The sequence below is a fragment of the Neovison vison genome, chromosome 3 (genome assembly GCF_020171115.1).
Source record: "Neovison vison isolate M4711 chromosome 3, ASM_NN_V1, whole genome shotgun sequence".
Lineage (NCBI taxonomy): Eukaryota > Metazoa > Chordata > Mammalia > Carnivora > Mustelidae > Neogale > Neogale vison.
This window is the reverse complement of record NC_058093.1, coordinates 223,606,578-223,633,892: the sequence shown is the minus strand read 5'-3', so window position 1 is coordinate 223,633,892 and position 27,315 is coordinate 223,606,578. Positions and strand designations below refer to the sequence as shown.

At 51.4% G+C, this 27,315-nt stretch overlaps 1 protein-coding gene across 1 annotated transcript; it reads right to left on the bottom strand.

The window, feature by feature from the left end:
* Positions 1-1,924: 1,924 nt before the first annotated feature.
* On the bottom strand, positions 1,925-23,755 carry LOC122903317 (glycolipid transfer protein). Its single transcript, XM_044244079.1, has 5 exons — positions 23,581-23,755; positions 8,833-8,891; positions 7,777-7,910; positions 4,676-4,826; positions 1,925-3,111 (listed from the first exon to the last, which is right to left on the bottom strand). Exons 1-5 carry the CDS (start codon positions 23,681-23,683, stop codon positions 2,929-2,931), a joined length of 630 nt encoding a protein of 209 aa, XP_044100014.1. The 5' UTR covers positions 23,684-23,755; the 3' UTR covers positions 1,925-2,928.
* Positions 23,756-27,315: the final 3,560 nt, after the last annotated feature.

The window sequence follows — 27,315 nt, the reverse complement described above, 5'->3', positions numbered from 1 at the left end:
GGGTATTAGCGTGACTTCTGTGGTCCAGAAAAGGAAACTGAGGCTCTTTAAGGGAGAAATGAGTTTCCGCTCCTTGTCTGTAAGAGAGATGTATTATGATGGGTTTGAAATATTTTATGAGGGGCTTAAAAGTTCAATGATGTTTAATGGAATGAACCCAAAGGTGAGTAAATGGGTCAAACTGTGTCAGACTTTTGGGGTCATCCGGGCTTCTGAGCGCTGTCAGGTTAACCGGGGTCCGATGAGTGACTCCCCACGGTGGGAAGGTCGTGGCAGTAGGATGTGCTGGAAGGTGGGCTCAGTCTCTACTGGTAAAGAAGTGACCATGGTCCAGAGGAGATACGGAGTCGGATGTGAAACCACGGTGCCCCCCCCCAGGCCTGGCCAGGTCACCCTAAGTCCTCTTGCCCTGTTGTCAGGGGTTCTGCTTCCTCATTTGACAAATGGGGCTCCTGATGCCCACAGCTCAGGGGGTTGCGAGATGGTGTCTGTAAAGAATGTGTGTAGGGTCAGGTATATAGCTGGTGCTCAATGTGTGTTCCTTCCTCCCTGCCCCGGGGCAGAAATCAGTCCCACTTTGACAAAAATGAAATGGGAGAACACAGCTGCTTTACTGGCTTTGTCTCTGGGCATCCACAGTGCTCCTCGGGGCCCAGCAGGTACCGAGAGTGAAGGAGGCTGGCCGGAGAAAGTATGGGCCTTCCACAAGAAGACACTGCCTTTCTGGTCCCATTGTGCTATGTTAGAGACATAAAGAAAGGCTATTTACTTATTTATGTATTTAGATTTTATTTATTTATTTGTCAGAGAGACAGCGCGTACAGGCCAGCAGGTGGGGGAAGAGCAGAGGGAGAAGTAGACTCCCCATTGAGCAGGGAGCCCGATGTGGGGCTCCATCCCAGGACCCTGGGATCAATGACCTGAGTGGAAGGCAGATGCTTAACGGACTGAGCGACCCAGGCGCCCCTCTTTTATTTTTTTTAAATAATCTCTACCCCCAACGTGGGGCTCGAACTCACCACCCCATGATCAAGAGTCACATTCTCTATAGATGGAGCCAGCCAGGTGCTCCCAGAAAGGCTGTTTTTAAAAGGAAGATGCAGAATTCTTTTTACATGTTGGCAGAATTTTGTGTTTCCAGGAAACCCAAAGTTGGGGGGGGGAGCCTGAAAAGCAGTTACAGCTTAGAAAGGTCAGCAGCATTCCTAGACCAGCAACAGTAGAAAATATAATGAAATCAGAGACAGTAAAAAAATTAGTTCAGGTGTCCATCCCTTGTTCATGCTGGAGGCAGCCTTCCAAACTGGCTACCTGGCTGGCTGGAGCAGGAGACGCCTGAAGGCGTTTCGTCATTTTCAGGGTCATGTTCAAATCCCTTTGTAGCACAATTGTGTGCGTGCACATTATGTGCGGTGTGTCAAGCCACCAGGTCTTTGCCTATATCTCACCTTGGAGTGTGCCCTGCCCCTCCTCCTCTGCCAGGCTCTTCCCCACCCCCCGCCCCTTCCATGGAGGCTCAAGGAATGAAGTAAAATAAAGATTCTGTCTCCATTTAACGCTAGTATCGGAAGTGTCAGCCTATGAGAGAGTGCCGAGAACCCTGCAGGTCAGGGAGGCAATCAGGATCACTAGAGACTGAGGCAAAGTGGCGAATGCGTTTGTCCACTTGTCCCATCTGGTCAAGGGGGCGGCTATCTCTCGGCATTTGCCATGCAGTCCTTTTTTTTTTTTTTTTTCCCGGAAGAAGCTAGAGATCAGGATCTGTGTGTGAAATGTCCCCTGTTTCTCAGTGTGGTCACCGCTTCTATTTTGGTAAACCATAGAGACCATTAGACAGGTCCCTGGCTGGTCCCCAGCTGTAACCTCTCTTCCAGGGCGGGAGAATGGAAAAAAAAGAGAATCAGGAACCAAAACAGCACACTGATGTGATTCCAAAATAGAGATTTATTTATTAAGGATCATTTAGTTTCTCACATAAAAATCACCAATTGTTCCTCATTGGGTTTGGAACACACATCAGTTCCTCTGAGGTTGCTCTGTTTACCCCAATGCGTTAAAAAATACAGCTCTTTTTAGTGCCAGAAAGGACAGTTAAGGCAGTGAGGCGTTTTCCTGGGTCTCAGCAGATGGAAGGGTTTGCCCTCTCCCCCTTTGAGAGAATACACATGGTCGGTAGTTTCTTAGGTTGGAAAAGCTGTCCCTGAAGAAAACTACTATGCAGAAGAATGCAAATATAGTCATCTGTGATCACTTATTTGTGCCTGATAGCTTTAAAATGCCCCCCCCATACTTGCCCATCAAAGGCTTGCTGGTTGGTTTCAGCTATAAAAACACTGTCTGACCAAAGACCGTAAGAAAAAGCAGAATCGATAATGACAGTGTTGTGAGGTCGGGCCATACCAACCACATGAGAAGACACAACAGTTTGCTTTAAAAAAAAAAAAAAAAAGCCCACTGCAGGGGCCCTGTGTAATTTCAAATCAAACTTCTCATGGTCCTTAAAATACCCAAAACATCATTTGGTCAGATCCTAAGGACATGTGCTTCTTTTTCAAGTGAGGTGTATGACACACAGCTCCCCCCAGAGGTATGCTCCGCATGGGGAGGAAGAAAAAGAGAAAGGGGAAAAAAAACACCCCTTAGGACTTGATTAGAAACATTAATTGATTTTTACCACACTGAAATGGAGGGATGGAAGTCAGTCTGTGCTGTTGTGAAATTCAAAGGGGATTTGGAAGTAGGACTGTTATATATTGCTCCATTAGGATAACCCCCCAAAATGACTTTTTAAAAAAATGAAAACCAGGGCTTGCCGTCCCCTGTAGGCCTCCGCCGGCCTCTGGGCAGCTCCAGGGGTGGCCTGCGGGCTTGATTCACAGTGATTCGGGTTCACCAGGTGCTGTGAGGGGTCCCCTGCCCCGGTCGCACCTACACCTTGTAGTTGAGCTCGGCGTTCATCTTGGTGTACATCTCGTAGATGACGTCAATGGTGGCCGTGTAGTTGACCAGGAAGAGGCGGACCTTCTCCAGGCACTCCTCCTCCGTCACATTCTGCCCCTTGGAGAGTGCTTTCAGGAAGTCAGACTTGTAGGGAGCCGCATACAGCGCTGCCTTGAGACGGGCAAAAGTGGGGGGGAGTAGGCGGCATGGCGTTAGGGGACTGATAGGACCACCAAGCGGGGCCGCAGGGCCAGGGATGGTGGGGTCCTGGGAGGGGACGTCCCTGAGATCCATGCTCCTTATGGAGTCAGAAGGGAAAGGAAGAGGGAGATGTGTGTGCCCTTCTACCCCCGTGAGGGACAGCAAGACGGACAGGACAGGAGCTCTGGGGACCGACAGACCTGGGTTCAAAGTCCAACTTGTGCCGCCGACTAGCTGTGAGCCTTGAGCTAGTTACTTAGCCTCTCTGAGCCTCGGTTTCCTCATCTGTAAAATGGGGATGATGATGGCACCCACCGAATCAGGTTGCTCTTGTAAAGGATCAGGGGGGTGGGTGGCCAGTGCTCAGCATGATACCAGGCATGGCGCAGGTGCCCAGCACCCCGGAGCCACTGGCCTCTGGGTTCCCTGCTCTGGAGAAGGTGGCCTGGGGGAGCTCACTGCTAATACGGACTGTGGCCTCTCCTGGCCTTCAGGGGGCAACGCTTCAATAACTCTCAGGGCTTCCCTGATTGATGAGAAGTACAGAGAACCAGAAAAGAAAGGACATCACTGGATGAGCAGCTTAGGCTGAGTCTGATAGGCTGAGGCAACTGGAAATAGTATGGTCATAACAAATACCACCAGCAAGACACAGAATGACAGTGTAGAGTGTGCGCTGGGCACTTTGTATGTGTTAGCTTGTTCGATCATCACTATGACCCCTGGAGATGGGGCCTAGTTTACGCCCATATGCAAGAGGAGGCGACGAAGGCTCAGGGAGGTAGAATCCCAGATCCCCTCTTACTGTGCAACCTGGAGCAAGACAGTTAATCTCTCTGAGCACTAGTTCCTCATCTGTGAAATGGGGGGGAACTGCACCTGCGCCTGCCCACTCCCATGGCGCGTTCATGAAGAACACAATCTGATGTGGGCTGCACACACCCTCACCACCCAGGTGCCGGCTGTGAGGACTTGGCAAGGAAGCAGCACACGGGGAGGGCAGGGCTTCATGGCGCCCACCCAGGATGGGCCCTGTCACCAGCCATGCTGGCGTAGCCTGGAGGGGGCCTAGCTCTTCCTGCCTATACCCAGCCTGGCTCCTGGCCCAGCCCGTGGTGCCCTGTGGGAAGCAGGCAAGCCTGGCAGACCCCAGTTCGCAGGGGGGTGCAGATGGGCTGCAGACCAGAGGCTGGGCCAGGAGCGGCTGGACAAGATGAATGTGCCCAGAGAGAGGCAGTGTGGCCGGCAACAGTGTGCAGGGTGCCCCACGGGTCTCTTCATCTCCAGAGTGGGCCTTCAGTCTGGCAACCCTGGGAGCATCATTTCCAGGAACCCGAGCCAGTATCATCCCAACATAAGCCACCAAGACCCCTGCAGGCCAGGGTCTCTTCAGCAGATGCCCCAGTGGGTCCAGAAGCCTTTCTTCTCTTCTGGGCCCAAGCACACGGGACAGGGCCCCCTGGTGCACCCACCTCCCCCCGCACAGACAGGGAGCCCTTTGGGAGCCCGGGGAGCCCACAGCTAAGGGGCTCACCTGGAAGATCTTCTGCACAATCCAGCCATGGTACTTCTTGAGGGCCATCTCGTAGGCCTTGGTGGCGTTGACACGGATGAGGTTGGGGTGATTCTCATCTCTCTCCCCATCACAGATGCTCTGGAGGAAGACCTGGATGAAGCGGAGGCCTCTGTGGCGCAGGAGAGACAGCCCTTCAGGATCCCGCATGCCACAGCCCGTTGCCTGGCTCGTGCACTCCAGCCTGGGGCAGACCCGGACCTGCTGTGCGCCACGGGTATGCACACGCACACAACAGGGGTCAACCCCCAGCTGTTGTCCTGAACCTGCCTCGTGTAATGTGACCAGCCGGCTCAACGCAGCCTGTCCTCAGCATCTTGCTGACCGTGGTCGCCACTGGGCCGTACAGTCTACGAGGTAGGTCTGGGTCCGCCTTGCCGATCTCTGTGCCCACCTGGCCTGCCTCAGCTGGCGCGGCAGGCAATGGCCGTCATCACTTGAGGGCTGAAGACGCGGTACGGGCCCTCTGAGGGCTCACGGACCACGGACTCTGGACACACTGGGCATGCTGAAGAGCCTGGCCCTGCGACCAGGATCCCCACCCTGACCATGGCCCCAAGCCACTGTCCACACTTACAGCAGCCAATTGGGCCCTTCCTCCAGGGGAAGGATGATGTTTTAAGAGTCAGGAGAGGGCGCCTGGGTGGCTCAGTGGGTTAAGCCGCTGCCTTCGGCTCAGGTAATGATCTCAGGGTCCTGGGATCAAGTCCCGCATCGGGCTCTCTGCTCAGCAGGGAGCCTACTTCCTCCTCTCTCTCTGCCTGCCTCTCCATCTACTTGTGATTTCTCTCTGTCAAATAAATAAATAAAATCTTTAAAAAAAAAAAAAAAGAGTCAGGAGAAAGCCATGGCCATGGGGTACAGCAGGGTAACTATGTCAAAGATGGGAACAAGCTAGTCCCTTAATGCACAGCATTTCATCTCCTGCTCCCTCAGCTCTATGATCCACCCCTTTCACAGAAGGGAACACTGAGGCACCTCTGAACGCCTTGGGCAAAGGCCAGGATGTGAACTCAGCTGTCTCACCCCTGAGCTGGATTCCTTCACTGTCCCTCACTGTCCCTCCAGGGTTCCTGCATGAGCTGCTCTGCTCCTTCCCTGTAGGGAGGTAGGGATTGGATTGAGGGCTCTGAGGGGCAGGAACACTGAGACTAAAGGATCTTTTATCACCTATGATGTAAATGGAAGTTCTCTGTGCCTGAGTTAGAACCCCTATCCATCAGGAATCAGCCTGGGCTGTGGAACTGAGCCCAGGAGACAATCCCAGCCCTGCCCTGGGTCAACCACCTCTCTTGAGCACCTGCCTACCCTCAGCCCGAATGACCAGCCCTCTACTCAGCAGCCAGGATGAAGCACCATCTGACCCTGTTGCTGACCAGCTTCATGGCCCTCGGTGGCTCCCCAGCACCCCGATCATGCTGGGACTCACCCTTGTCCAATTACACCTGGTCCCTCCCTGCTCCTGCCTCACTTTCAGAGCCCACTGGACCAGACCCTCCCAGAGCATCAGATACACCAGGCCTCTCCTGCCCTCCCACTTCTCAAAGGCCTCGTCCTCCTGGGACCCTCCTGCTCAGTACCGGAGAATCTGCCTGGTACCCCTCCTCCAGGAAGCCCTCCCTGATTTCTCTCTGCTCCAGGCTCTGCTATCCTGCTGTCAGGATCCACCCACCAGCCCGATGCCCCGCCCAGGCCGTGATACCCCCAGTGCGGCCCTGCCTCATTCAGTGGGGCATCCCACACACCCAGCACAGAGCAGGTGCTTATCACATGCTCAGCCTGTTGGCATCTCCCTTCACCTGCCCTCCCTGTCATCTGGCTCTGTCCACATCTGACCTGGACATAAACAATCTAACTGGGCTGAACATCACCATCTGCCTTGCTCCTCTCCAGAAATCCACAGACCATGCTGATGGAGAGACCACAGCAGTCCTCATGCGAGCCCGGGAGTGTCTTGTTGACAGACCCAAGTGGGCAGCTCGGTGGGAGGCAGTTCCTACAACATGCTATAAGGGTGTCAATCACAGCCCACCTACCCCCGACACCCACAAGGCTGTGCCCTCCAGGGAGCTGACTGTCCCTGCTGTATTTCACCAGGGAAGTATGTGTTGGGGAGAGGGGACTGGCTCCAGGGAATGTGGGGAGAGACAGGGGAGGAGCACCCTTCCTGACACCTGACATCAGGCCCAAGAGAGGGCAACACCGGGAACATCTGTGGGGCCAAGAGTGCATCCCTGGCTTTGTGGTGTCTGCACAGCTAAGTGAGAATTCTGTAGCTGGCAGAGAGCAGTGTGAGTGCAGCAAGCGAGCTGTGTAATGCGTAATGTGACCAGCCGGCTCAACGCAGCCTGTCCCCAGCGTCTTTCTGGGCCTCGGTGGCCTCATGTGTAAGATAGGAACAACCATATCTGGCTTCAGGTATTTGATGGAAAAACAATGTATATTTTGATTATGAGCATTCTCAAGTCTAGGATAAGATCATCTGGGTTTAAATCCCATATCAAGGTACCCTGCTACCCAACCCCCCAGCCCAGGGGACAAATCTGTGCAAATTAGATAAGAATTTCTTCTCAAGACACTGTATTTCTGTCAAGTGCTGTCATATGAATCTACCATATCCAGGATGTAACCAACCCTAGACAGGACACCTCTGTGTAATTAATGCACAACTTGCACAACGGAGCTTGGTCACTGCATCCCAGCTCTGACCTTGTGACCCAGGCACATGATTTGGCCTCCCTCTTTGAGACGAGGATAATCATCACACCTAACTCCCACCACATGAGATGCGATCAGGCGCAGGGAATGTTTAGCACAACGCCCGGAGTATGCACTCACTTGCTATGTCTCTGGTGGGGCTGGAACAGGGAGCATCTCCAACGGGTGGGCCTTGACCCCTTGGGCGCTTTTCCTCAGCTACTAACTAGCATCGCACAAGGGCGCCTATGTGGAAGAAACGGAGGTGACCTCGCGGGGCAAGAATAGGGCCGGACGTCCCTCTTCTGCAGAGCGGGGCCCCCAGGCCGCACAGCCACACACACCCTGCCGTCCAAGCCCGTCACCTTTTCAGCCACATGAGCGCCAGCGTGGCTCCCACTTTGGGCCACTCTGCTCCGTACATTTCCTTCTCCACCTCCAGGATATTCTGCAGGGTCCGGAACTTGGCTGGGTTGGTGTCGTAAACCGCCTTGATTTTCTGAAATGGAGCACATGGGGTTGTCCCCTTGAAGAAGCTGTCCTCACAGATGGCCGGCCCCCACACTCACCAGGGGAGCACCCCCCCACACCCCAGCACCAGGCCCGGCAGTGGGGCTGGTAACCGTAGCTGCCGTGACTGGTTCCATGTACTGAGCCCCTCCCGCCAGCCGACGGGTCACGGGCGCGCGGCTGTGTTTGGTCTGCACAGTGATCCCGACATAGCTCTGACATTATCCCAGTCTGCAGATGAGGAGACCGAAGCTCAGAGAGGGGACAGTGACAGCTGGAATGGGTGGCCACAGGTTCCAGTGCAGACGAGCTCCGGAGCCCGTGTTCTCCAACCACTACTGAGAGCTCCCCAGACACCGAGCATCGGAAGTAGACGGGTGTCCAGGAACAAGGCTCCTGAGGGGGAGCCAGGCAGTTCGGCTCAGAATCCCACCTCTACCCCTCCCTTGCTGTGTGACCTTAGGTGAGCTTCAGCTTCCTCATCTGTAAAATGGGGATAAGGACAGACCAGCTTCAAAGGGCTGCTGGGACGCGCCCAAGACTGCAGGCCAGGCCCTATGTGGATGCTCATGGGGAGCGGGTTGGTAGCTAGGGGATGGCAGCGGGAGCTCCCAGGAATAGGGTAGGGTAGGGCTGAGCCGCTGCACCTGTGTGCTTTGGAATTTATTTCTGATTTGGTCAGGGTGGACACAAGAACTGGGTTCCTGCTTAGGTCAACCCTTCAGATTGTGGTCCCAGTCAGGCTGTGCTTGGGAGGTATGACTGCAGAGGACCAGGAACCCTGAGCCCTGAGCTGGATGAGCCAAGGGCCAAGCCCCTTTACCCCATCTCCTTCCTGTTTCTCAAGCTTGCAGCAGGGAGTGGGGCACTGGAGCAGACTCTGGGCTGTGGCTGCCGGGCCAAGTACATACCGTGATGTTGCCGCTTATGTCTGCCTTGATGGGAGTAAACACTGGGGACCCGAGGCAATCTGGGGACAAAATAAGAAGAGAGATTCAGATTCCCAGCCAGGATGAAGATTCAGGAATGGCCACAGAGGCTTGGGAATACGAAGGAGGGTCACTTGTTGTATTGATGGAAAAACCATGCTATTTGTAGGTGTTGAAAAGGTTCGTGGGCAAGTTAAGATGGAGTGCTGGGCCCCAGTGAGACCGGTTTCTTGCTGCAGGACCTGTCAGAGCCTTTAAAATTCAACTGGAATATCTAGGGGCAAACCCTTTCGTCCACAGTACCCTTTCTCTCTTGGACAGCACTGTCCAGAGCTTCATCCAGTGATGGAGATGTTCTATATCTGCACTAAAAATAGACCCCATGTGGCTACCAGACACTTGAATGTGGTATGACCGAGGAGCTGGCTTTGCACTTTAATTTGACTTCCGTCCACTGACATATAAATGGCACATGTGACCCATGGCTGCCACACTGGGCGCCACAGCTATAGAGTACCTTGCAGAACTGAGGCTCTGATAATCCTATCTTGGCCAATAAGGTGGGTCACCGCTACCTAACCAGCTGGCCAGGAGGCAGACTGAGGGATCTTATAAGGCAGGAGAGGGGCCCGATTTATTAAAAATGACCCTCTCATTGACCAGCTTCTAAGAAAGAAATAAGCTAGGGACTCAGAGGCTCCATGGTTCTGAGACCCTGCATTAGAGCCTGGCAGGGGAACACACCAGCAGTGGGATCCCAGTCACTTAACAGAGCATAAGGAAGGGTGCCTGGGTGGCTCAATGGGTTAAGCCTCTGCCTTCAGCTCAGGTCATGATCTCAGGGTCCTAGGATCAGGCTCTGAGTCAGGCTCTCTGCTCAGCAGGGAGCCTGCTTCCCTTCCTCTCTCTGCCTGCCTTTCTGCCTAATTGTGATCTCTATCTGTCAAATAAATAAATAAAATCTTAAAAAAAAAAAAAAAAAACAGAGCATAAGGAAGGTGGATTTGACCCCCGCAGCTCTGCACTCACGGGCTGTGTGGGCCTGGGTGTGTCCCTTCAGCTCCACCGGCCTCAGCTTTCCCATCTAGCTAGTGGGGCAACAGGACTGATCAGACATACTGCAGGCAAGAGTTGAAACATTTCACTTCCAAGACACATGTTTTCTTTATCGCTGGAATCAGAATGTTCTTAACTAGAGGGTTTTTTGTTTTGTTTTCCTGTTCTCGGTTCCTTTCTTGGTGTTACCAGTGACACCCTTGGATTGCAAAAAGGCAGACCTAGAAATTGGTAGATCTGAAACACGAGCAGCTGGTGGCCTGCCTGGCCCCCTTCCCTCCTTTGGGACCCCCTGGCAGACTGTCATGAGGATTAGAGATGAGCAGGCTCAACATGGACTTCTTCAGAGCCTAAAGACAGCTGAGCTCCCCAACACGTGCTCGCTGTCCTCAGTGCTGCGTCCAGAGACCCTCCACACTTGATACAGAGCGCAGGGGACAAAGACGCTGGAGCAGGCTGAAGTGGGTACCAGACCCACGGGTGGGCGGAGAGGAGGTGGAAACGAGGTGGAGAGGAGAGTGCCGGACTCTACTTGCCCGGCGGGGGCCTCAGTGTGCATGCCACCTTGACCGCACAAGAGCAGAGGACTGGGGGAGGGACCACCGCAGGCTGAATTCCACCCAAGGTGACCCGCCACACCTGGCCAGCCATCAGGAACAGTCTAAGCATAGCTGTTAAAGGAAGTGCACTGGGGAAACAGAAATGAAATACCCCAAAACCCAATTGGAAGAAAGTGGGGTAGTCACACAGCCAGGTGGAGTTCGAATCCTGCAGCGACCATTCCCTAATGAACAAGTCTCACCTGTGTGCCTCAGTTTCCTCTCACGTCAGAAGGGGACAGTAGTAACACTTAATTCATGGGATCATCACAGGAATTAAAAACCATGCATTCGGGCGCCTGGGTGGCTCAGTGGGTTAAGCCGCTGCCTTCGGCTCAGGTCATGATCTCAGGGTCCTGGGATCGAGGCCCGCATCGGGCTCTCTGCTCAGCAGGAAGCCTGCTTCTCTCTCTCTGCCTGCCTCTCCATCTACTTGTGATTTCTCTCTGTCAAATAAATAAATAAAATCTTTAAAAAAAAAAATTTTTAAAAACCATGCATTGGATGCATCTGGCAGAGTGCCCAGTGCATGAACACTCAAGAAATGGATTTGGGGGACGCCTGGGTGGCTCAGTTGGTTAAGCAGCTGCCTTCGGCTCAGGTCATGATCCCAGCATCCTGGGATGGAGTCCCACATCGGGCTCCTTGCTCAGCAGGGAGCCTGCTTCTCCCTCTGCCTCTGCTGCCACTCTGCCTGCCTGTGCGCTCACTCACTCCCTCTTTCTCTCTCTGACAAATAAATAAAATCTTAAAAAAAGAGAGAGAGAAATGGATTTGGATCATTTCTGTGACCTCAAGCTCCATGGTCCAGCATATGCCACCTAGATGTCACCCAGCTGTGCTTATAAGTCACCAGGACCCACAGAATCTCTGCTGAAAGGGAACCCACTTGGCCTGTGCCTGCATCCCCTCTATGTTCTGACTTCCTGAGGCCCCTCGCTGTATGGCCAGGGGCTGGGGCCTGTGGGGGCAAACATCCCTCCGGGGGGCCGTGCTGGTACAGCTCCAAGGCGCTGGGTTAGGGGGTCCGGGCAGCTGGCTGCCCTCCAGTCTCACAGGCTCACCTGCCTAGGGCAGTCCTACATGAGCTGACCACTTCACCCTGCTCTTTCATCCCGCCTGGCGAACCATGGCCTTCATCCAGCAGAAGCCTCGACAGGTCGTGCCGTTTGCTAGCCCTGTGGCACGGGACTAGTAGCTCCCACAAAAGATCAGACGTTCTTGACTCTACGAACACTGCACATGAGCCCAGATGCCCACTGCCACCTGTAGTGCCTGTTCCCCTCTTGGCCATGCGGCCAGGGGTCACCAACACTGACCCTCACCGGGGCCAGCCAGGTGCCACGGGTGTGTGATATGTGGGGACCAGCACAGCCCATCTAAAGGCAAGGCTGCTCCTCAGAGATGGCGTCAGGTCCCCACCTTCCAAAAAGGCACACTGTCCCAGCATACAGGTGAAGTGATGGATGGCGAGCTGGGACAGTGAAATGTTAATGGCAGAGTGGAGGTGGGGGGTATACAAATTTTCTCTGTAAAATTCTTTCACTGTTGCCCTGTGTTTGAAAATGGTCATACAGGGACACCTGGGTGGCCCAGTCGTTAAGCGTCTGCCTTTGGCTCTGGTCCTGATTCCGGGGTCCTGGGATCGGGCCTTGCATCAGGTTCCCTGCTCGGTGGGAAGCCTGCTTCTCCCTCTCCCACTCCCCCTGCTTATGTTCCCTCTCTCGCTGTGTCTCTCTCTCTGTGTCAGATAAATAAATAAAATCTTAAAAAATAAAAAAAAAAAAAAGAAAAGAGAAAATGGTCCTATCCAATGCTGGGGGGAAAGTCAGGGTTATATTTGTTGTGGTTGGTTGGTTGGTTGTTGCTCCTAAAGTCATGTATTTTCCTTTTGCTTTTTTTAGAAGTCTGTTTCACTGGGACCATGCTTGTGGTCCCACATGTGCCTCCATCTACCCTCCGTCTCCCCCTTGGACTTGAGTTCTGACAAGGCAGGGATCAGGCAGCCTAGGTTCCCCTGTGTCCCCGGCACCTGGGGAGTGACTGGACCCCGTTAGGTGCTCAGGTGGCATCTGGGGCCCAAATGAGGTGGGACACCCCTGGCCAGACTCCTCAGGCTGCGGGTTGATTGTAAGGCACACCAGTCAAGCAAGAAGAGAGGAACCCTGGGGGCAGGGGGTGCCTTCACCAGAGGCCATCGTCAGCTGTGCCTGGGCGACTCATGGGCGTGTCCCGGTGACCCCGGTCATCCAACATGCATTTCAGAGAGGCAGAGAAAGGGTATCCAGCCTCTTGGACTCTGAAAAGGCTCTTGTGCAGTTCAAAGTGGCCCTGGTGGCAGAAGAAAGGCTTTTTGTTCCCCGTTCCCCTGACAGTGTGCTCTGTGGGTCATGAGGCCCCACCGTCAGCAGTCGCCAGGCCTTGACAGCGGTGGTTCTGTGCAGCATGGCCTGCACGAGGGGAAAAACCTTCTGTTCCACCGGGGGCAGGAAAGCTGGCCACAAGCACACCTTCTAGGACTGGAAGCAGAGCAGGAGCTGGGAGGGGGAGGTGGGGGGGCAGATACCAGAAGCCACTTCCAACAGCAAGGCATCCCTGTGGCCCCCACATGCACCCACTGAGGTCAGTTTCAGAGCACCTGGAAGCAAGTCTCCTGGGGTCAGGGAAGCAGCCATGTGGGATTCTAGAGCCTGCCACTCGGGGTTCAGATTTCAAGTCCAGAGTGACTATGCACCAGTGCCTCATCCATGCTGGGCTTGGGCCCCTCACTGGCCACAGCCCACGGGTGCCAGGCCAACGAGGGCTGCTCACCGTGACAACCCCAAGGCCACAGGGCCCAGAGAAGCCAACAGACCTGCCTAGGGTCACACAGGGGAAGCCAGGCACTCAAACATAATTACAGGACACAGGCTCATTCCACTACTTCCTCATCTTTCTTTCTAGAATGTTTCCATCCCATGTGAATGCAACCAATGGGAGAGTACTCCGACAAGAAAACCAGAAGATGATTTTAATCATCAAGCACATGGTGGCCTTTCAAACAATTTAAACTCAGGCTGGCCCCTGCTCCGGAGAGAGCGTGACAATGTCTAGGCTTACCGCTCCTGTAATTATGCAGCCTGGCCTGCAAATTGTCTTTCTTGTTTTACCAGTCTGGCAGATACCTCAAAGTTGTTTTTTTATTGTTGTCAGCAAACAGGCTCTTTAAAATGCCATCCAGAAGCCCTCTCCCAGAAGTGGGGGAGGGGCGCCGGGGTGGCTCAGTGGTGCCTTTGGCTCAGGTTATGATCTCAGAGTCCTGGGATCGAGCCCCGCATAGGGCTCTCTGCTCAGCAGGGAGCCTGTTTCCTCCTCTCTCTGCCTGCCTCTCTGCCTACTTGTGATCTCTGTCTGTCAAATTAAAAAAAAAAAAAAAAAACTTTTAAAAAAAAAAAAAAGAAGGGAGGGAGGGGGCTTGGAAGGCTACCTGGTTCTTCCTCCCAACTCCAGGGAGAAAGGAAGTTGTCTACAAAAAAACAAAAACAAAAAAGCCAAACAACAACAACAACAACAACAAAAACATAAAAAAAGAAAAATCAGATATAACTCCACCATCTTACTCCATAGGACCGACTCTAATGAGCACAGATTCTCAATACAGATAAGCCTTGGTTATCTGGAATATGTGGCAAATGGCCCCCTCTGTTTGGTGTGGAACGTTTTTCTAAACCTGCTACTGAACCCAGAAGGCATGAAGGAAAATACCACAAATCTGATTACAAAATCCAGCGACCTCTTGTGTGGGGCATGAAGAGATATCCCATCACTAATCACAGGCAAACAACAAACTGATGGTTGAGGGTGCTGATCAGTGAAACAAACCATGGACTGATGATTACTGTCCCTAATATGTAAAGAGCTCTCACAAATCAATAAGACACCCAACTCGAGAGAAAAATGGCAAATCACAGAACAATAATAAAATGCCTTATCTCAAGAATAATAAGAACATGAAATGAAAGCAGTGAAATATTTTCTCACTACTAAGTTTTATGAATGCACTGGCCATTCTGTATAGATTCATTAAAAGGTAATACAAATGTCCCTGCTTTTGTAAAGCACACCATGCACAGTTTTCTGAACGGGGCCATCGTTGAAAATATGAATGATGATAAAGGTGTGACCCGGTAACTTCATAGACCCCTTCAACCCTTCACTAAACAGCTCTGCACAGTTCAAAAGAAACTTGCCTTGAGGGGCAATGGTCACTTCCTCCTGCTTTCTCTGCAGTGCTTTCATTTTGCTAGATACTTGGAAAATAAATAGCCAACTGTGTAAGCATCACCCGCAAAATGTGAGTACCAAGAGAGCATTTGGTACCTGGCCTCTGCAACAATTCTGGCTGGACAACCTCCTACCTAGGTCTTCACCACAGTTCAGATGAGTGAGATCGGCCAGAGAACAGAAATCCCTGCAAGCCAGCAGTTAGCATATGCCACCCAGAATCAGGCTCATTTCTGCCTTCTCTGGCCTCAGTGTGGTGGGAAAGTAACAGTCCCCGTGCTCTGAGTGAGACCACAGCATGCTCCATGCGAGTTGCCCCAGGACACCTGCCCAGACCTGGCCCACCCTCTCAGTGCATCTTGGGAATACAAAGCCTTCCATTTCTTAGACACATGCCTTCACTTTCGGCCTGTGTGACTCAGGACTCAAAACACCTAGCCCAACCCATAAATACTTACTCCAGAAAGGAAGAACAGGATACCTGTGTTGTTGATGCTAGGAGCCTGGTTTGGGAAGGTTCTATTTCTTTAAAAAATTTTTTTTTAAATTTTATTTATTTATTTGACAGACAGAGATCACAGGCAGGCAGAGAGGCAGCCAGAGAGAGAGGAAGGGAAGCAGGCTCCCTGCTGACCAGGACCCTAGGATCATGACCTGAGCCGAAGGCAGAGGCTTTAATCCACTGAGCCATCCAGGCGCCCCAGGAAGGTTCTATTTCATATTCAATCCCCCCCCCCCCCGCAATAGCTGGATAATAAGGTTTTGTTGTTAAAGACGTGGGGCGGATTAACTTTACAGGTCCTAGGTTACAGGATCATAATGAGAGGCACTCAAATTACAGCCGAGGGAGGTGAATCATTTATTAATCCACAGGTATGTGGGATGTGTGTGTGTTTATGTGTGTGTATGCGTATGTGTGTGTATGATGGCTCAGTTTGCAACAAGGCCTGTTCTGAAGAATAAGAACACTAAGAATGCCCACCTTCCTAAAACTAAAACTTATTGAGATAAGGCATTTTATTGTTGTTGTTCTGTGAGTTGCCATTTTAAAAAATCCTGGCTAAGGAGGAAAGAATGTTTACAAATGATCTAAAACATTAGTTTTTAAAAATCACCCCTATGACATGCCAACTCTCTTTGTCCACAGTTGCCTGCTTCATTGGGCAAAAACCAGCCTTGAGAGGGGAATGTGGTTGGGAAATGGGTTTATCTTCACTTGCTGTGTGGCCTGGGAGAAATCAGTTAACCTCTCTGAGTCTCCATCTCCTCATTTGTATAACAAGGCCCAAAATGGACTCTGCCTAGTCAGGCTGACCTGAGGCTTAAATCACATTGTGTAAAGGGCTCGGCATGGTCTTTGGTACCTAGGAAGCACTCCAGAAACAAAGAAGTATTCTTTATGTTTATTATTATTACTACTATATAAATGATACCATCATTTCCATCTTTTGCAACTGGCACAGGAATTCCAGAAAGGAATGATCCTAATGACTGAGAAATCAAAAGACAAAGAGAGGAAGAAAGGGAGGGAGGAATGGGGTCTCTATGAATGGGTATGGCTACAATTAGCAGGAAACCTCCAGTCGTAAAATTATGACTTCAAATGTATTCCAGAAGGCTGGAGTGGAGTAAGGAACTGGGGGTGGGGAACAGCAACGCAGAAAATGAATCATTTCTGAGCACAGGGAAGTGTGAGCTAGCTGGTTTTTACAGGACCCTGGAGAGGGCTGATCAGCTCTAATGACTTAAAAGCTCAGCTACAGTTAACACTCTACCAATAAAAAAAGAAAAAAAAAAAAAGAAAAAAGGCCCCTGATACAAGTAACACTGTAAGAAGGTAACAAAAGGAGTTAACACCCACCCGTGCTATTTTTTAAATGGAAACAATGAAACCTAAGACCAGAACCTCTGCATTGCCAACCCAGGGCTCAGGGAAGTAAGTACTGTCATGCTAGGTGAGGACCTCCTACCCCCCTGCCCAAAACACAAGCCATGAGGAAGGGCCAGAAAAAAGAGCCTTGACTCTGCCAACTTAAGACTGCCTCCCTGTTCCCATTGCAGAGTCTGCCCACATCTAAGCCCTGCAGACCCACTTTCTAGCTGTTCCACCTGGTCAAATCCCTTCACCACTCTGAACCTCAGTGTCTTCTATGAAATGGTACCAACTCTTCTTCATTCCTGGAGTTATCTTAAGTGGCTAGTTGAAAGCTTGGCCCATGGGAGCCACTCAAAATGGAGGTTAAGCTAGCTATGATGGCAGGGGGCAAGGCACGGGGATATGCATTATATTTTATAAAACCCTGTCATTCATTCTTTTCCTTTTGCTTTGACACCCACTAGGTGGCTCCCCTTGGCCGGATGCACTGCCTGGCCCCAGGAGGGCCCAACTTTTCTGCCCCTAAGGGATTCGCAATGGGGCCCTGTTCCTTCAAGCAGCCCCATGCTGGAGGTGAGGAGGGCCTCTTAAGCTAGCAAGAGACAGAACGGACAGTTGGTCTTTTTTCTCCTGTTTCGCCATTTTATTCCCTTCAGGAGGAGCGGACAGACTTTGACCCTTGACCCAAGGGCCAGACTCCTCAGAACATGAAGCAGAGGAGAACATGATCACAATCCCTGGAGAACAGAGCAGACGGGCATCCTGGGTTTGTGCTTCATGCTGACCTTCGGAGGTTATAAATGAGTGTTTGGGAGCAATCTCAGATGGCAGCCCATCACCAGACACAGAGATGGCTTCTTTGGGAAAGATCTTCATTTCCCAAGGGCCATGTGGCAAGAGATAGAGTGTCTGAAGGCCTGGGACCACCTGTCCTACTTGTGCAAAGGTGGAGCCATTCAGGGCATCGAATACCAAATTATTGAAGAAGATCACCTCCATCAGTCCTCCTGGGAGGCCTGGTGTCCCTGCTTTACAGTCGGGGCTGTAGGCCGAGGGAGGGGGTGAGCTTCTGTGCAGACCAACCTTGGCACCAGGGAAACAGGGCAGGAGCTCAGGCTGGCTCAGCCTGGCACCAATGCCCCTATTTCTTTCCATTCGTCTACCTGTGATGTTCAGAGTAAGGCCTTCTGCACACCACAGACCCCAGATGTCTTGGTCTACCCAAAGTGACTCCTTCCTCCCTGCTGGGCCTCAAAAGCAGCCAACCTACAGCCATTCCGGAGACAAGAGGCTGAGAAAACAGGGCCAGCGGAAGCCCTCCTGCCAGGTGTTTCCCCGATCTTACTGGGACTGGAGGAGATCGGAAGTGGGACGCATTAGGACAACAAGCAAGCACATAGTAGGTGCTCCTTGAGCCCAGTGGGCCCTCACTACTTGCAAATGCACTGCCAACTAATAACGAGAGTCTGCGGGTGGTTTCAAGATTGCAAAAACCCACTGTAGAAAGGGTATTTCTGGCTTCTTTCTCTCACAGGACATAGTTTCTTCCTTCTAGAAGTGTCCCTCCCAGGCATATGGTCTATGTCCCATCCCTAGAGAATCCAGCCCTCAACAGACACTTAACCAAAACGAGAACTAACCTGCTGTAATAAGAGGGTTAACTCTTCTTTTTCTGAGGATATTCTATATAAAACCAAAAATAAACATCTATCCACAAAAACTTAAAAAGCAAAACAAAATACTGCAGAGATCTGACAGGTGGTCACCGCAATGGGGAGAATAACCTTCCCTAAAGAAGGAGAACCTCTTACTCATAGACCAAGGGGTGCTAACAGGGCTGGTTCCCAGGCAGGTTAATGCCTCATCCCAATTACAGGAAAATCTGACCTGCTTGGGACCTCCCCACTGGAGGACTTCCATATCCTAGTCATTCACACTTGCATTTAAATGAGCAAGGGTCATGGGTCCCCCTGGGCAGGCCAACAATGAGGCACACACCCCAGACAAAACCTGTATATCTGGTCTACAGTTCCCTGCATCTTGGACAAGTCACTGTGGGCCAGGCCAAGCCCTGTGCTTTTCCAGTCCAGGCTGGCTCCATGGTAGGCAGGAAGGGACGATTCTCCTCTCTCAGACAGGAAGCCAGGAGAGCAGGAAGGCATGCACAAGCCAAAACTGCGTAAGGAGTCCGGAGGCCAGAGTTCTGAGTTACAGTTGGACTCTACTCATTAACTCCCAGCTGTGTGACCCTAGGCAAGTCACTTTACATCCTGGGCCTCGATTTCTCTGACTGAATAACAAGATTATTCTGTGCTTCTGGGCTGCCACTGACCTCCCCCAAAATTCAGCAAGCACCTAACCGAAGGGATGGGAAATCACTTTTTCTGGGGTTTTCTCGAGGACTACTTGACGAGTACCAGATACGTGTAAGGCCTGATTCTCTAGACATTCATTTAATTAAATAAGAGATCTGAATGAAGAAAAATCACTCCCAGAATTTGGATTTCAGGACCTGGGAGAGGGAAATCATCCCGTTTGGTTCTTGCACCATCTCCCTAAACGGCGAGAGTGGATAGGTGTGACGTCACGCACCACGTCTGACCTGGAACAGCATGTGAGGAAAAATGCCAAGGTTGTGTCTAGACTAAAAGGGAGAGAACAGGGTTACAATTGATTAATAATGCCTGTCATGGGTATGGTTTAGGAGTTATGTATTTTAACTTAGAAAGGGAGAGAAAAGCAAAACTGCTTATAGAAAGAACTTGGGAGCGGGGGGGAATGGGAGAGGAACTAAAAGCATTCACTTAGCTTGCCCTCACATCTAGCTTGCCCAGGGTTAGGCACTGAAATGGCTCGAAGTCACAGAATGTGATAGGTTCTGCGGTAGTCTAAGGGAGTTAGGAAACACTTTCTGGATGAGGCAACCTTTCCGTGGAGACAGGAGGAACCCAGCCAGGCAAAAGCGAAGGTGGTAGGCTGGAGAAGAGTGGCGTGCTAGGCAGAGGCAAGGGATGGTGTGGTACCGTTTGTGGGGCTGTAAGCCATTCAGAGAGGCTGCAGCAAAGATCTGAAGGTGGGGTAATAGGGAGCCACTGAGGCTTCTGGGCAGGGAGTGACAAGATGAAATGACATCTAAGTCTCTCCCTCCACCCTCTAGCTGTTAATGCTGGAGGACATTGCTGCATGATTGACCTAAAAGATGAGAGAGCAGGTCTCCCAAGTCAGTTGCAAGCTGATCACTCAGAGGCAAGATCCAATTACTGGGTCACGGTGGAAGAAGATGGACAAAGGGCTGGACTCTAAGTGGGCATCGTAAAAGCTGGAGAGAAGCAGGAAGGGCTAACCCACAAGGGGGATGCTCTATGCCACATCTGACCTGCAGCCCCAAGAATAAGCATCCACCCAGGCCAGCCTATTCTGCCACAAACCACACCGGACAGAAGTGAAAGTGATGTTGTTGCTCTAATAGGTTAAAAGCCTTCACATGCATCAACCTTGCAATTTCACTTCTAAAAATTAGAACTAACAACAGAAGTACACAATGAAACATACACCGGGATGTTCACTGCAGCACTGTTTACCGGAGCAGAGAAGGGGAAGTGATATGAATGTCCCACAGGGTGAGAGGGGTGGCACGGGTTACATAAATGACAGCCACATTCAAACAAAGGAGTTCTAAGCAGCCCTGAAAAACGATGACTGCCTGGAAAGATGGCCAAGTTGTAGAGCTGGGTGGAAAAGGCAGCTTATACCTTTTCCCCTTAAAGGTGGGTAAAAATGAGTCCAGAAGGAAAATACCCTTAAAGCCTGGGAGAGATGCTCTCAAAACAGACACACAAACCAAAAAACCATTCCTCCAAAGGTTCTGAGAGGATTACTGAATGCATAAACATAGAGGACTGGCACACAGTAAGTGCTCAGTAAACGATCGACTCTTGATCTCAGCTCAGTTCTTGATCTCAGGGTTGTGAGTTCAAGCCCCACGTTGAGCTCCATGCTGGGTGTGGAGCCTACTTAAATAAAAATAAATTAAAAAATAAAAACACAGCTTCCAGCCCCTTACCCCGTGTATATCAAGAACAGTGGTTCTCGGCCATATTTTGTCTCCTTGCAGACATTTCTGGATGCTGCAACCTGGGGAGAGGGGATGCTACTGGCGTCTAGCCAGGGACATCATTCAAACATTCTCCAAGGCGCAGAGCGGCCCCCAACTCAAAAAGTGATCTGGCCTCAACTGCTTTGGAGGGAACTGTCACTGCAACCTCCCGCGGACTTCTTGCAACCCTTGAGCCAGACCCACTCCATTCAAGAGACGCACACAAACCACCCAGATCATCCAGGTGACCAGTCGCTACCGAAAGTTCACAGAGCCCCTGTGTTACAGCCAACAATGGATCTCAACTGACCCTGAGTCCCAGAGAAGAGCCCCTGGTGGGAGCATCCTCAGAAACCTTAAATCCTCCAGAGGAACTCTTCTCCCCAGATGAGCATAATGGTTCCAAATGGACCACTGCATTTTTTTTCTTTCTTTTTAGAGTGCTGAGAACGATTCTGTGTGGACCAACCCACTGGAGTTTCTGTATCAATGGGGCTTCTGTCAACAGATGTGATTGCCCACAGCACACAGCTCACGGCCAACACAAGGGTCCTTTGAGATCAGGGAAAGGGAGGAGGGGATGCTCTTCAGCCTCAGGCATCAAAGCACGGCTGACTCCAGAGGCCACCATCCCCTTTCCTCTAAAACCAGCCAGATAATCACATCCAATGAAGACCCACCCCACCCCCTCCCCTCAATTCCAGGGGCTACAGAACCACAGGACATGTACCAGTGCTGACGGTAAGGAATGAAAAGATCACAAGGCTTAACTCCGGGTTTCTCTCGACACGGCTAATATTTGGGGCTGGATCCATTCTTTGTGGCCATGGCTGACCCATGCACAGAAGGGTATTTTACAGCCTTCCTACCTGCCAGTGGTCACCTCTCTGCACGGCCCCCACCCAAGCTGTGACAAACAAAAATGCGCCTAGACATTGCTGGATGTCCCCTGAGGGGGCCAAACTGCCCTCAGTGGAGAACCACTAGCTTCAACAGATTCTGAATCCTTGTCCAGGCCATGCCAGCTCTGTTCAGCAAATGTTCACGGAATAAGAGGCAGGGTGGTGGGAGGGCACAAATAAAAGATTCCTTGAGCCCCTACCTGGAGGGTCTGTGTTATCTCAAGAACTGAAACACCAATAATAAGCACATTTCCTTCAGTCTGTGAGTACTGACTAAGCACCCACTATGTGCCAGGCACTGTTCTGGGTCCTACGGACGCAATGGCAGACATAAAGGACCAACACCCCGCTGTCGGGTTGCTTACCCCGGTCTGAGGATCATACAAACCCAGCAACTGCACTCCCTCCAACACTGATTAACTACTATGGGAAGGAACCAAAACCCGATCCAGGAACTCATATGACAAGACCCCCCACCCCACCCCACCCCCACCTAGGATCTATCTGGCACTTAAAGCCTCAGTGCTCTACACACATTTACTCCTTGCAGCTAGCCTTAGAAATCAGCATCCCCATTTCACGGATGCGGGGGTATCACCCATGAGGGGGAATGTGAGTGACTGCCCAGGTGCCAGATCTCTTCAGTTCCAAGTCAGTGTTAAGGTTCTGTCTCTTTGTGGGTTGCCACCAACCTCCGTCCTGGGGACTGGGATCTTCCTGCAAGGCCACTGAGTGTACCAGCAAGGCAGGGTGCTGGGCAAGCCCACAAGGAAGAGAAGAAAGCAGAGGTTCAAGTTGCACCCTTTAGGCAGGACCAGAAAGGCAAAGGGCAGGAGCAGATGGTATTGTCTTCTATTTCCCATTTTCCATCCAGGGCCTGGGCTGGGCTCAGGGAAGAGAGGGATGAGGCTCTGAAGCTGGGTTAGGGATTGCCTTCCTCACGCTCCCACAGCCTTCCTGGTCCTGATATACAAGGGAGGGGTCTTCTTTTAGAGTCCACGCCAAGCACCCTGTGTCTGATGTCACCCCAACAAAGCAGCTTCCCCTGTCCCAACCCCCATTCTAAATGGAGGAAAAAGCTTAGGTGGTTCCCCCTACAAAGGTTTTTTTTTTTTTCCCAATTTATTTATTTTCAGAAAAACATTATTCATTATTTTTTCACCACACCCAGTGCTCCGTGCAAGCTGTGCCCTCTATAATACCCACCACCTGGTACCCCAACCTCCTCCCGGCCACTTCAAACCCCTCAGATTGTTTGGGTTTTGCCAGAGTTTCGAAACTCCAACTTCAAAACCCTCCTCCTCCTCCTTCCTGGCTTCCTTGCATCTCTTTCGGAGTGTGGGTGGGGTGGGTGTCTTTGATCTAGAATGGGGGAATTCTGAGGAAAGAGGGGTTCAAAAGGTCCTGTGGGGGAGAGGCTAGGAGAATAAGGCAAAGAGAGGACTTATGAAATAGGAGGATTATTTTAAGGGGGGGGTGCTGAAAGTCATTCTGAAAAGGAAGAAGGAAATGATGGGGTAAGGGATATGGGATTTGAGGGGAAAGGGGTGGGATGCTTTCAAGGAGATGGAAGACTGGAAAACTGAGGGGTGTCTGGGGGAGAGGGACGATTGGGGGACCCCAAGAAAGTGGAGAATTGGGGGCATCTGAAGCGCCTGGAGATGAAGGAATGGAGACGGAGCATCTGGGGGTTTCTGGGAAGAAAGGGAGGATGTGCCATGTTGGAGGGAGGAGGATCTGGGAGTGGTCCGGGATAGGGAGAACTGAGGGTGCCTGGAAGGAAAGGGGGTCTTGGGTACCTTGAGAAACAGGATTCGGGGTGTCTAGGAGAGGGATGGCTGGAAGATGCTCGGGAGATGGGGGTTCGGGGGCGTCGGGCGTCTGGGAGCGCTCTGGGGCAGAGCTGTGGGCTGGCTCCCCCCTTTCACCCCGGCTCACCGAAGAAGGGCGGCAGGTGGGACACCGCCTCCAGGAAGGGCCCCGTCTCGATCTGCTTGTCCGCGGGCAGCGGCTTCAGCAGGTGCTCCGCCAGCAGCGCCATTTCGGGGTCGAGGCCGGCGGTGATGCCCCAGCCGGCGCCGCGGGCGTCCACGCCGCCCCCCGGGCCGCCGCCGTCAGCGCTGGGGCCGTCACTGCCGGCCGCCGCAGACTCCGGGGACGCCAGCGTCGCCACTTCCGCTCGCGCCGCGCCTAGCGTAGCCGAGCGCTCAGCGCCGCCAGCAGGCCGAGCGCCTAAGCGTCCCGCTGCGCCGCCCCGCCCCTGCCCGCCCGGACCAATCCTCGCCCGCCTTGGCAGGCCTCCGCGCCGCCATTGGTCGGGGGGCGGGGCCGGCCTGTCGGGCGCGGAAGCGAGCTGACTCGCCTGTCCAGGACATCCCGGGTGAGCCGCTCCCAGGTGAACCTTCCCCAGGTGTTTGCTGCAGCCTCCCGGTGTATTGCCCCCCCCCCCCCAACCTGGGCGCGCCGGCTTGGGCCAGGTCCTCGCCCAGTGCGGGTGTAGAACTGTCACAACTCAACCCACCTACCAGCCGAGGGGTACAGCCCAACGCAGGACACCTGTTTCCTCGGCATCAAGAGTCTGTCTTCCAACAGTCCCGAGCAGCCTGTTGGACACCGATTGGGTCTCAATCTTCTTTAGCTACAACAATGGGGACGTCTGATTCTTCTTCAATGCTCTCAGATCATACCAATACCGTACTGGATGCTGCTCAAGTCACAAGTTTGACTCGGCCATGCCTAGCTAAGACTCCTGTTTCCCAAAATCTGGGATCCAGTCTGACCTGAACAGTCCGATGTACCTGCCTGTCACCACTTGGAGCACAATTCACATCAGTTGCAACCCACCTAAATGCTTGTATCCTAAAACCCAATGCCCATCTTCTCCAAAAACCCTAGCACATAGTTGTTGAGAGGCTCTCATTCATGCCAGAATAAATATTCATTTTGTGCCCAGCATGGGCCGTGCATTGTGTTAGGTAGGAATTGTGGATCAAAGTTATGAACGGTACAGCAAAATTTCTGCTTTCCTCGTGCTGGCATTCTGCTTCGGGAGACAACACAATAATACACAAATAAGACAATTTCAGACACTCATAACTAGAAATGAAGAAAATAAAATGTCAGAGTGTCAGAGGAGGACAGAGGGAAATAGAAGGTAGGAGGTTGGGGCAATAAGTACCTATGAAGAGCCGAGACCTGAAGGGGACGTAAGTGACAGCCAGAGTGGCTGGAGACTGTGCAAAAGCCTTAAGGTGACAAAAAGCCTGATATGTGCAAGCAACACTGGGGGACCAGGGGAGGGAAAGGGAGTGGAGAGATAGGAGTTTAGTTCAGGGAGGAGAGCAAGGGCATGTTGGGTTGGGTAGGGGGTGGTATAGAGTGTGGATTTTATTCTAAGGGCAATGAGAAATCACTCATGCTAGAAAAGTAATGGCCAAAGTGTAATAAATATTTTTGATCTATTTCAGGGGGGCAGATGGGAGAAGAGATTGTTCTAAGACAAGGGTATAACCCAAATACAATCAGGAAGTGAGGTGGTCTGAGGGAGTCAAAGCTGTCATCATTCTTGCTCATGACACAGACCCTGACATGCCCCATCAAGTCAGATCTCTCACTGATAGGAGCCCAAGCCATCCACTTTGGCTTGTTCCCACCCCACCCAACCTCACCACCTCAGGCATCCTAAGATACCATCTCCTTGAAGCCTCGCCATCCCGCCCAGCACCCTGGCCCAGTGCCAGTACCCCACCCACATTTCAGACACCTCCGTCAATTCCACAGAGAGATCACAACCTACAATGAGGACCTCCAGCATCAAACAACACCCTTATTTCTTAACTTGCTCCATCCTAACCAAACCACCCAGAAACTATGGGTAACACAAGACTTTCAAGTCTGTAAGAATTGTCTGACAATGGGACATTGAACGTGCTGAGAAAGGTCGTTACTCCACGTTAATGGAATATTTTCAAAGTTTATCTATCTACCCATCTTGTCTACCCACTCATCCATCCATCCAACATGTTTTAAGTGCCTGCTCTGGGGCAGGGGGGTTCATACCTTATTACAGGGATTGGGCTGATCCCAGGAGCTACCTGCTAGCAGAAATGGATGCTATAGGCTATGTGTTATACAATAAGGAGGGATGGGGACTGAGGAGTAAGGGTGATGGAGACTGTGGAGTAGGGATCACATGGCCCATCTAAAGGGCAATGTGGGGGACTCCTGGGTGGCTCAGATGGTTAAGCATCTGCCTTCGGCTCGGGTCATGATCTCCAGGTCCTGGGATCGAGCCTCAAGTCAGGCTCCCAGCTCAGCAGGGAGTCTGCTCCTTACTCTCCCTCTGCCCCTCCCTGCTGCTTGTGCTCTCTGTCTCTCTCTCTTTTTCTCAAGTGAAAATATAAAATCTTAAAAAATAATAAAAAATATAGGACACTATGGGGGTGCCTGGGTAGTTTAGTGAGCTGAACATCCAACTCTTGATTTTGGCTCAAGTCATAATCGCAGGGTCGTGAGATTGAGCCCCCTGTCTGCTTCAGCACTCAGTTAGGAGTCTGCTTGTCCCTCTCCCTTTGCTCCTCCCCCTGCTCTGCTCTCTTTTCTCTTTCTAAAGTAAATAAATTAAGTAAATCTTTAAAAAGAAGCAGCAGCTAATCACTTTGGGGAAACCAAGGCATCTCAGTGGCTCTAAGGCTTCTCTCTCACAACAAGGTAGAGAAGGCTACGGTTCCCAGTGATCTTCTGGGAAGAAAGGGTCCAGAAAGATCAAACCCTTCCGCCTCAGGAAATATCAGATTATTCCTCATTCCTAGCTACTCATGTCCCTAGCAGAAAGTTCTGGCGAGGAGTAGAAGGAAGGAAGCTCTAGATCAGTGGTTCTCAAACTTGATTAAACATGGGAATCCCAAGGGCTTTGTAAAACACACACTGCCAGGTCCCCACCCCCCGTCCTGCTCATGTACAAGCACTCTCTCTCACTCTCAAATAAATAAATCTTAAAAAGTATATTAAAAAAATAAAGGACACTGTGACCATTCACCTGGCCACTCATTGCCCAGAGCTGTTAACATTTCAGCTTTTCTAACAAGTGAGAAAACTAGATTAGAGGTAAAATCTGATTTTTAGAATTTGACAATGATTTCAAAATTAAAAAAAAAACACTATATAAGCCACACAGAACATTTTGTTTCTTTTTTTTTCTTTTGACATAATCTCAAACTTACAGAGAAGTTGTGAGTACAATTCAAGTAACTTTATACCCCTAAACCATTAGAAGTTTGTTGACACAATGCCCATCACCCTAAATAGTTCAGTGCGTATTTCCTCCAAACAAGGGTGTTCTCCAATGGAATCACAGTACATCCATCAGTGCTGGAAATTAACACTGATTCATCATTACCATCTAAAGTTCAGACCCATTCAGGTTTCACCATTTATCCAAATGGTGTCCTCCGTAGCAAAAAGGTCCACTTCAGGATATCGTGTTGCCTATGATTAGTTGTCTTGTGACATCTCTTGACTCTTTTTCAATCTGGAATATTCACAAATCTTTCTTTGGCTCTTATGACCTGGATAGTGTTAAAGAGACAGTGTAGTGGGGCGCCTGGGTGGCTCAGTTGGTTGAGCCTTTGCCTCAGGTCATGATCCTGGAGTCCTGGGATCGAGTCCCACATC

Bases quoted from the DNA above. Each gene is read 5' to 3' on its own strand.
- LOC122903317 (XM_044244079.1), bottom strand. From the start codon at position 23,683: ATGGCGCTGCTGGCGGAGCACCTGCTGAAGCCGCTGCCCGCGGACAAG. The intron at 4,827-7,776 runs GTGACGGGCTTG...CCTGCGCCACAG, and splicing joins GCGCTCATGTGGCTGAAAAG to AGGCCTCCGCTTCATCCAGG. The intron at 3,112-4,675 runs GTGAGCCCCTTA...GCCCGTCTCAAG, and splicing joins TTGTGCAGAAGATCTTCCAG to GCAGCGCTGTATGCGGCTCC.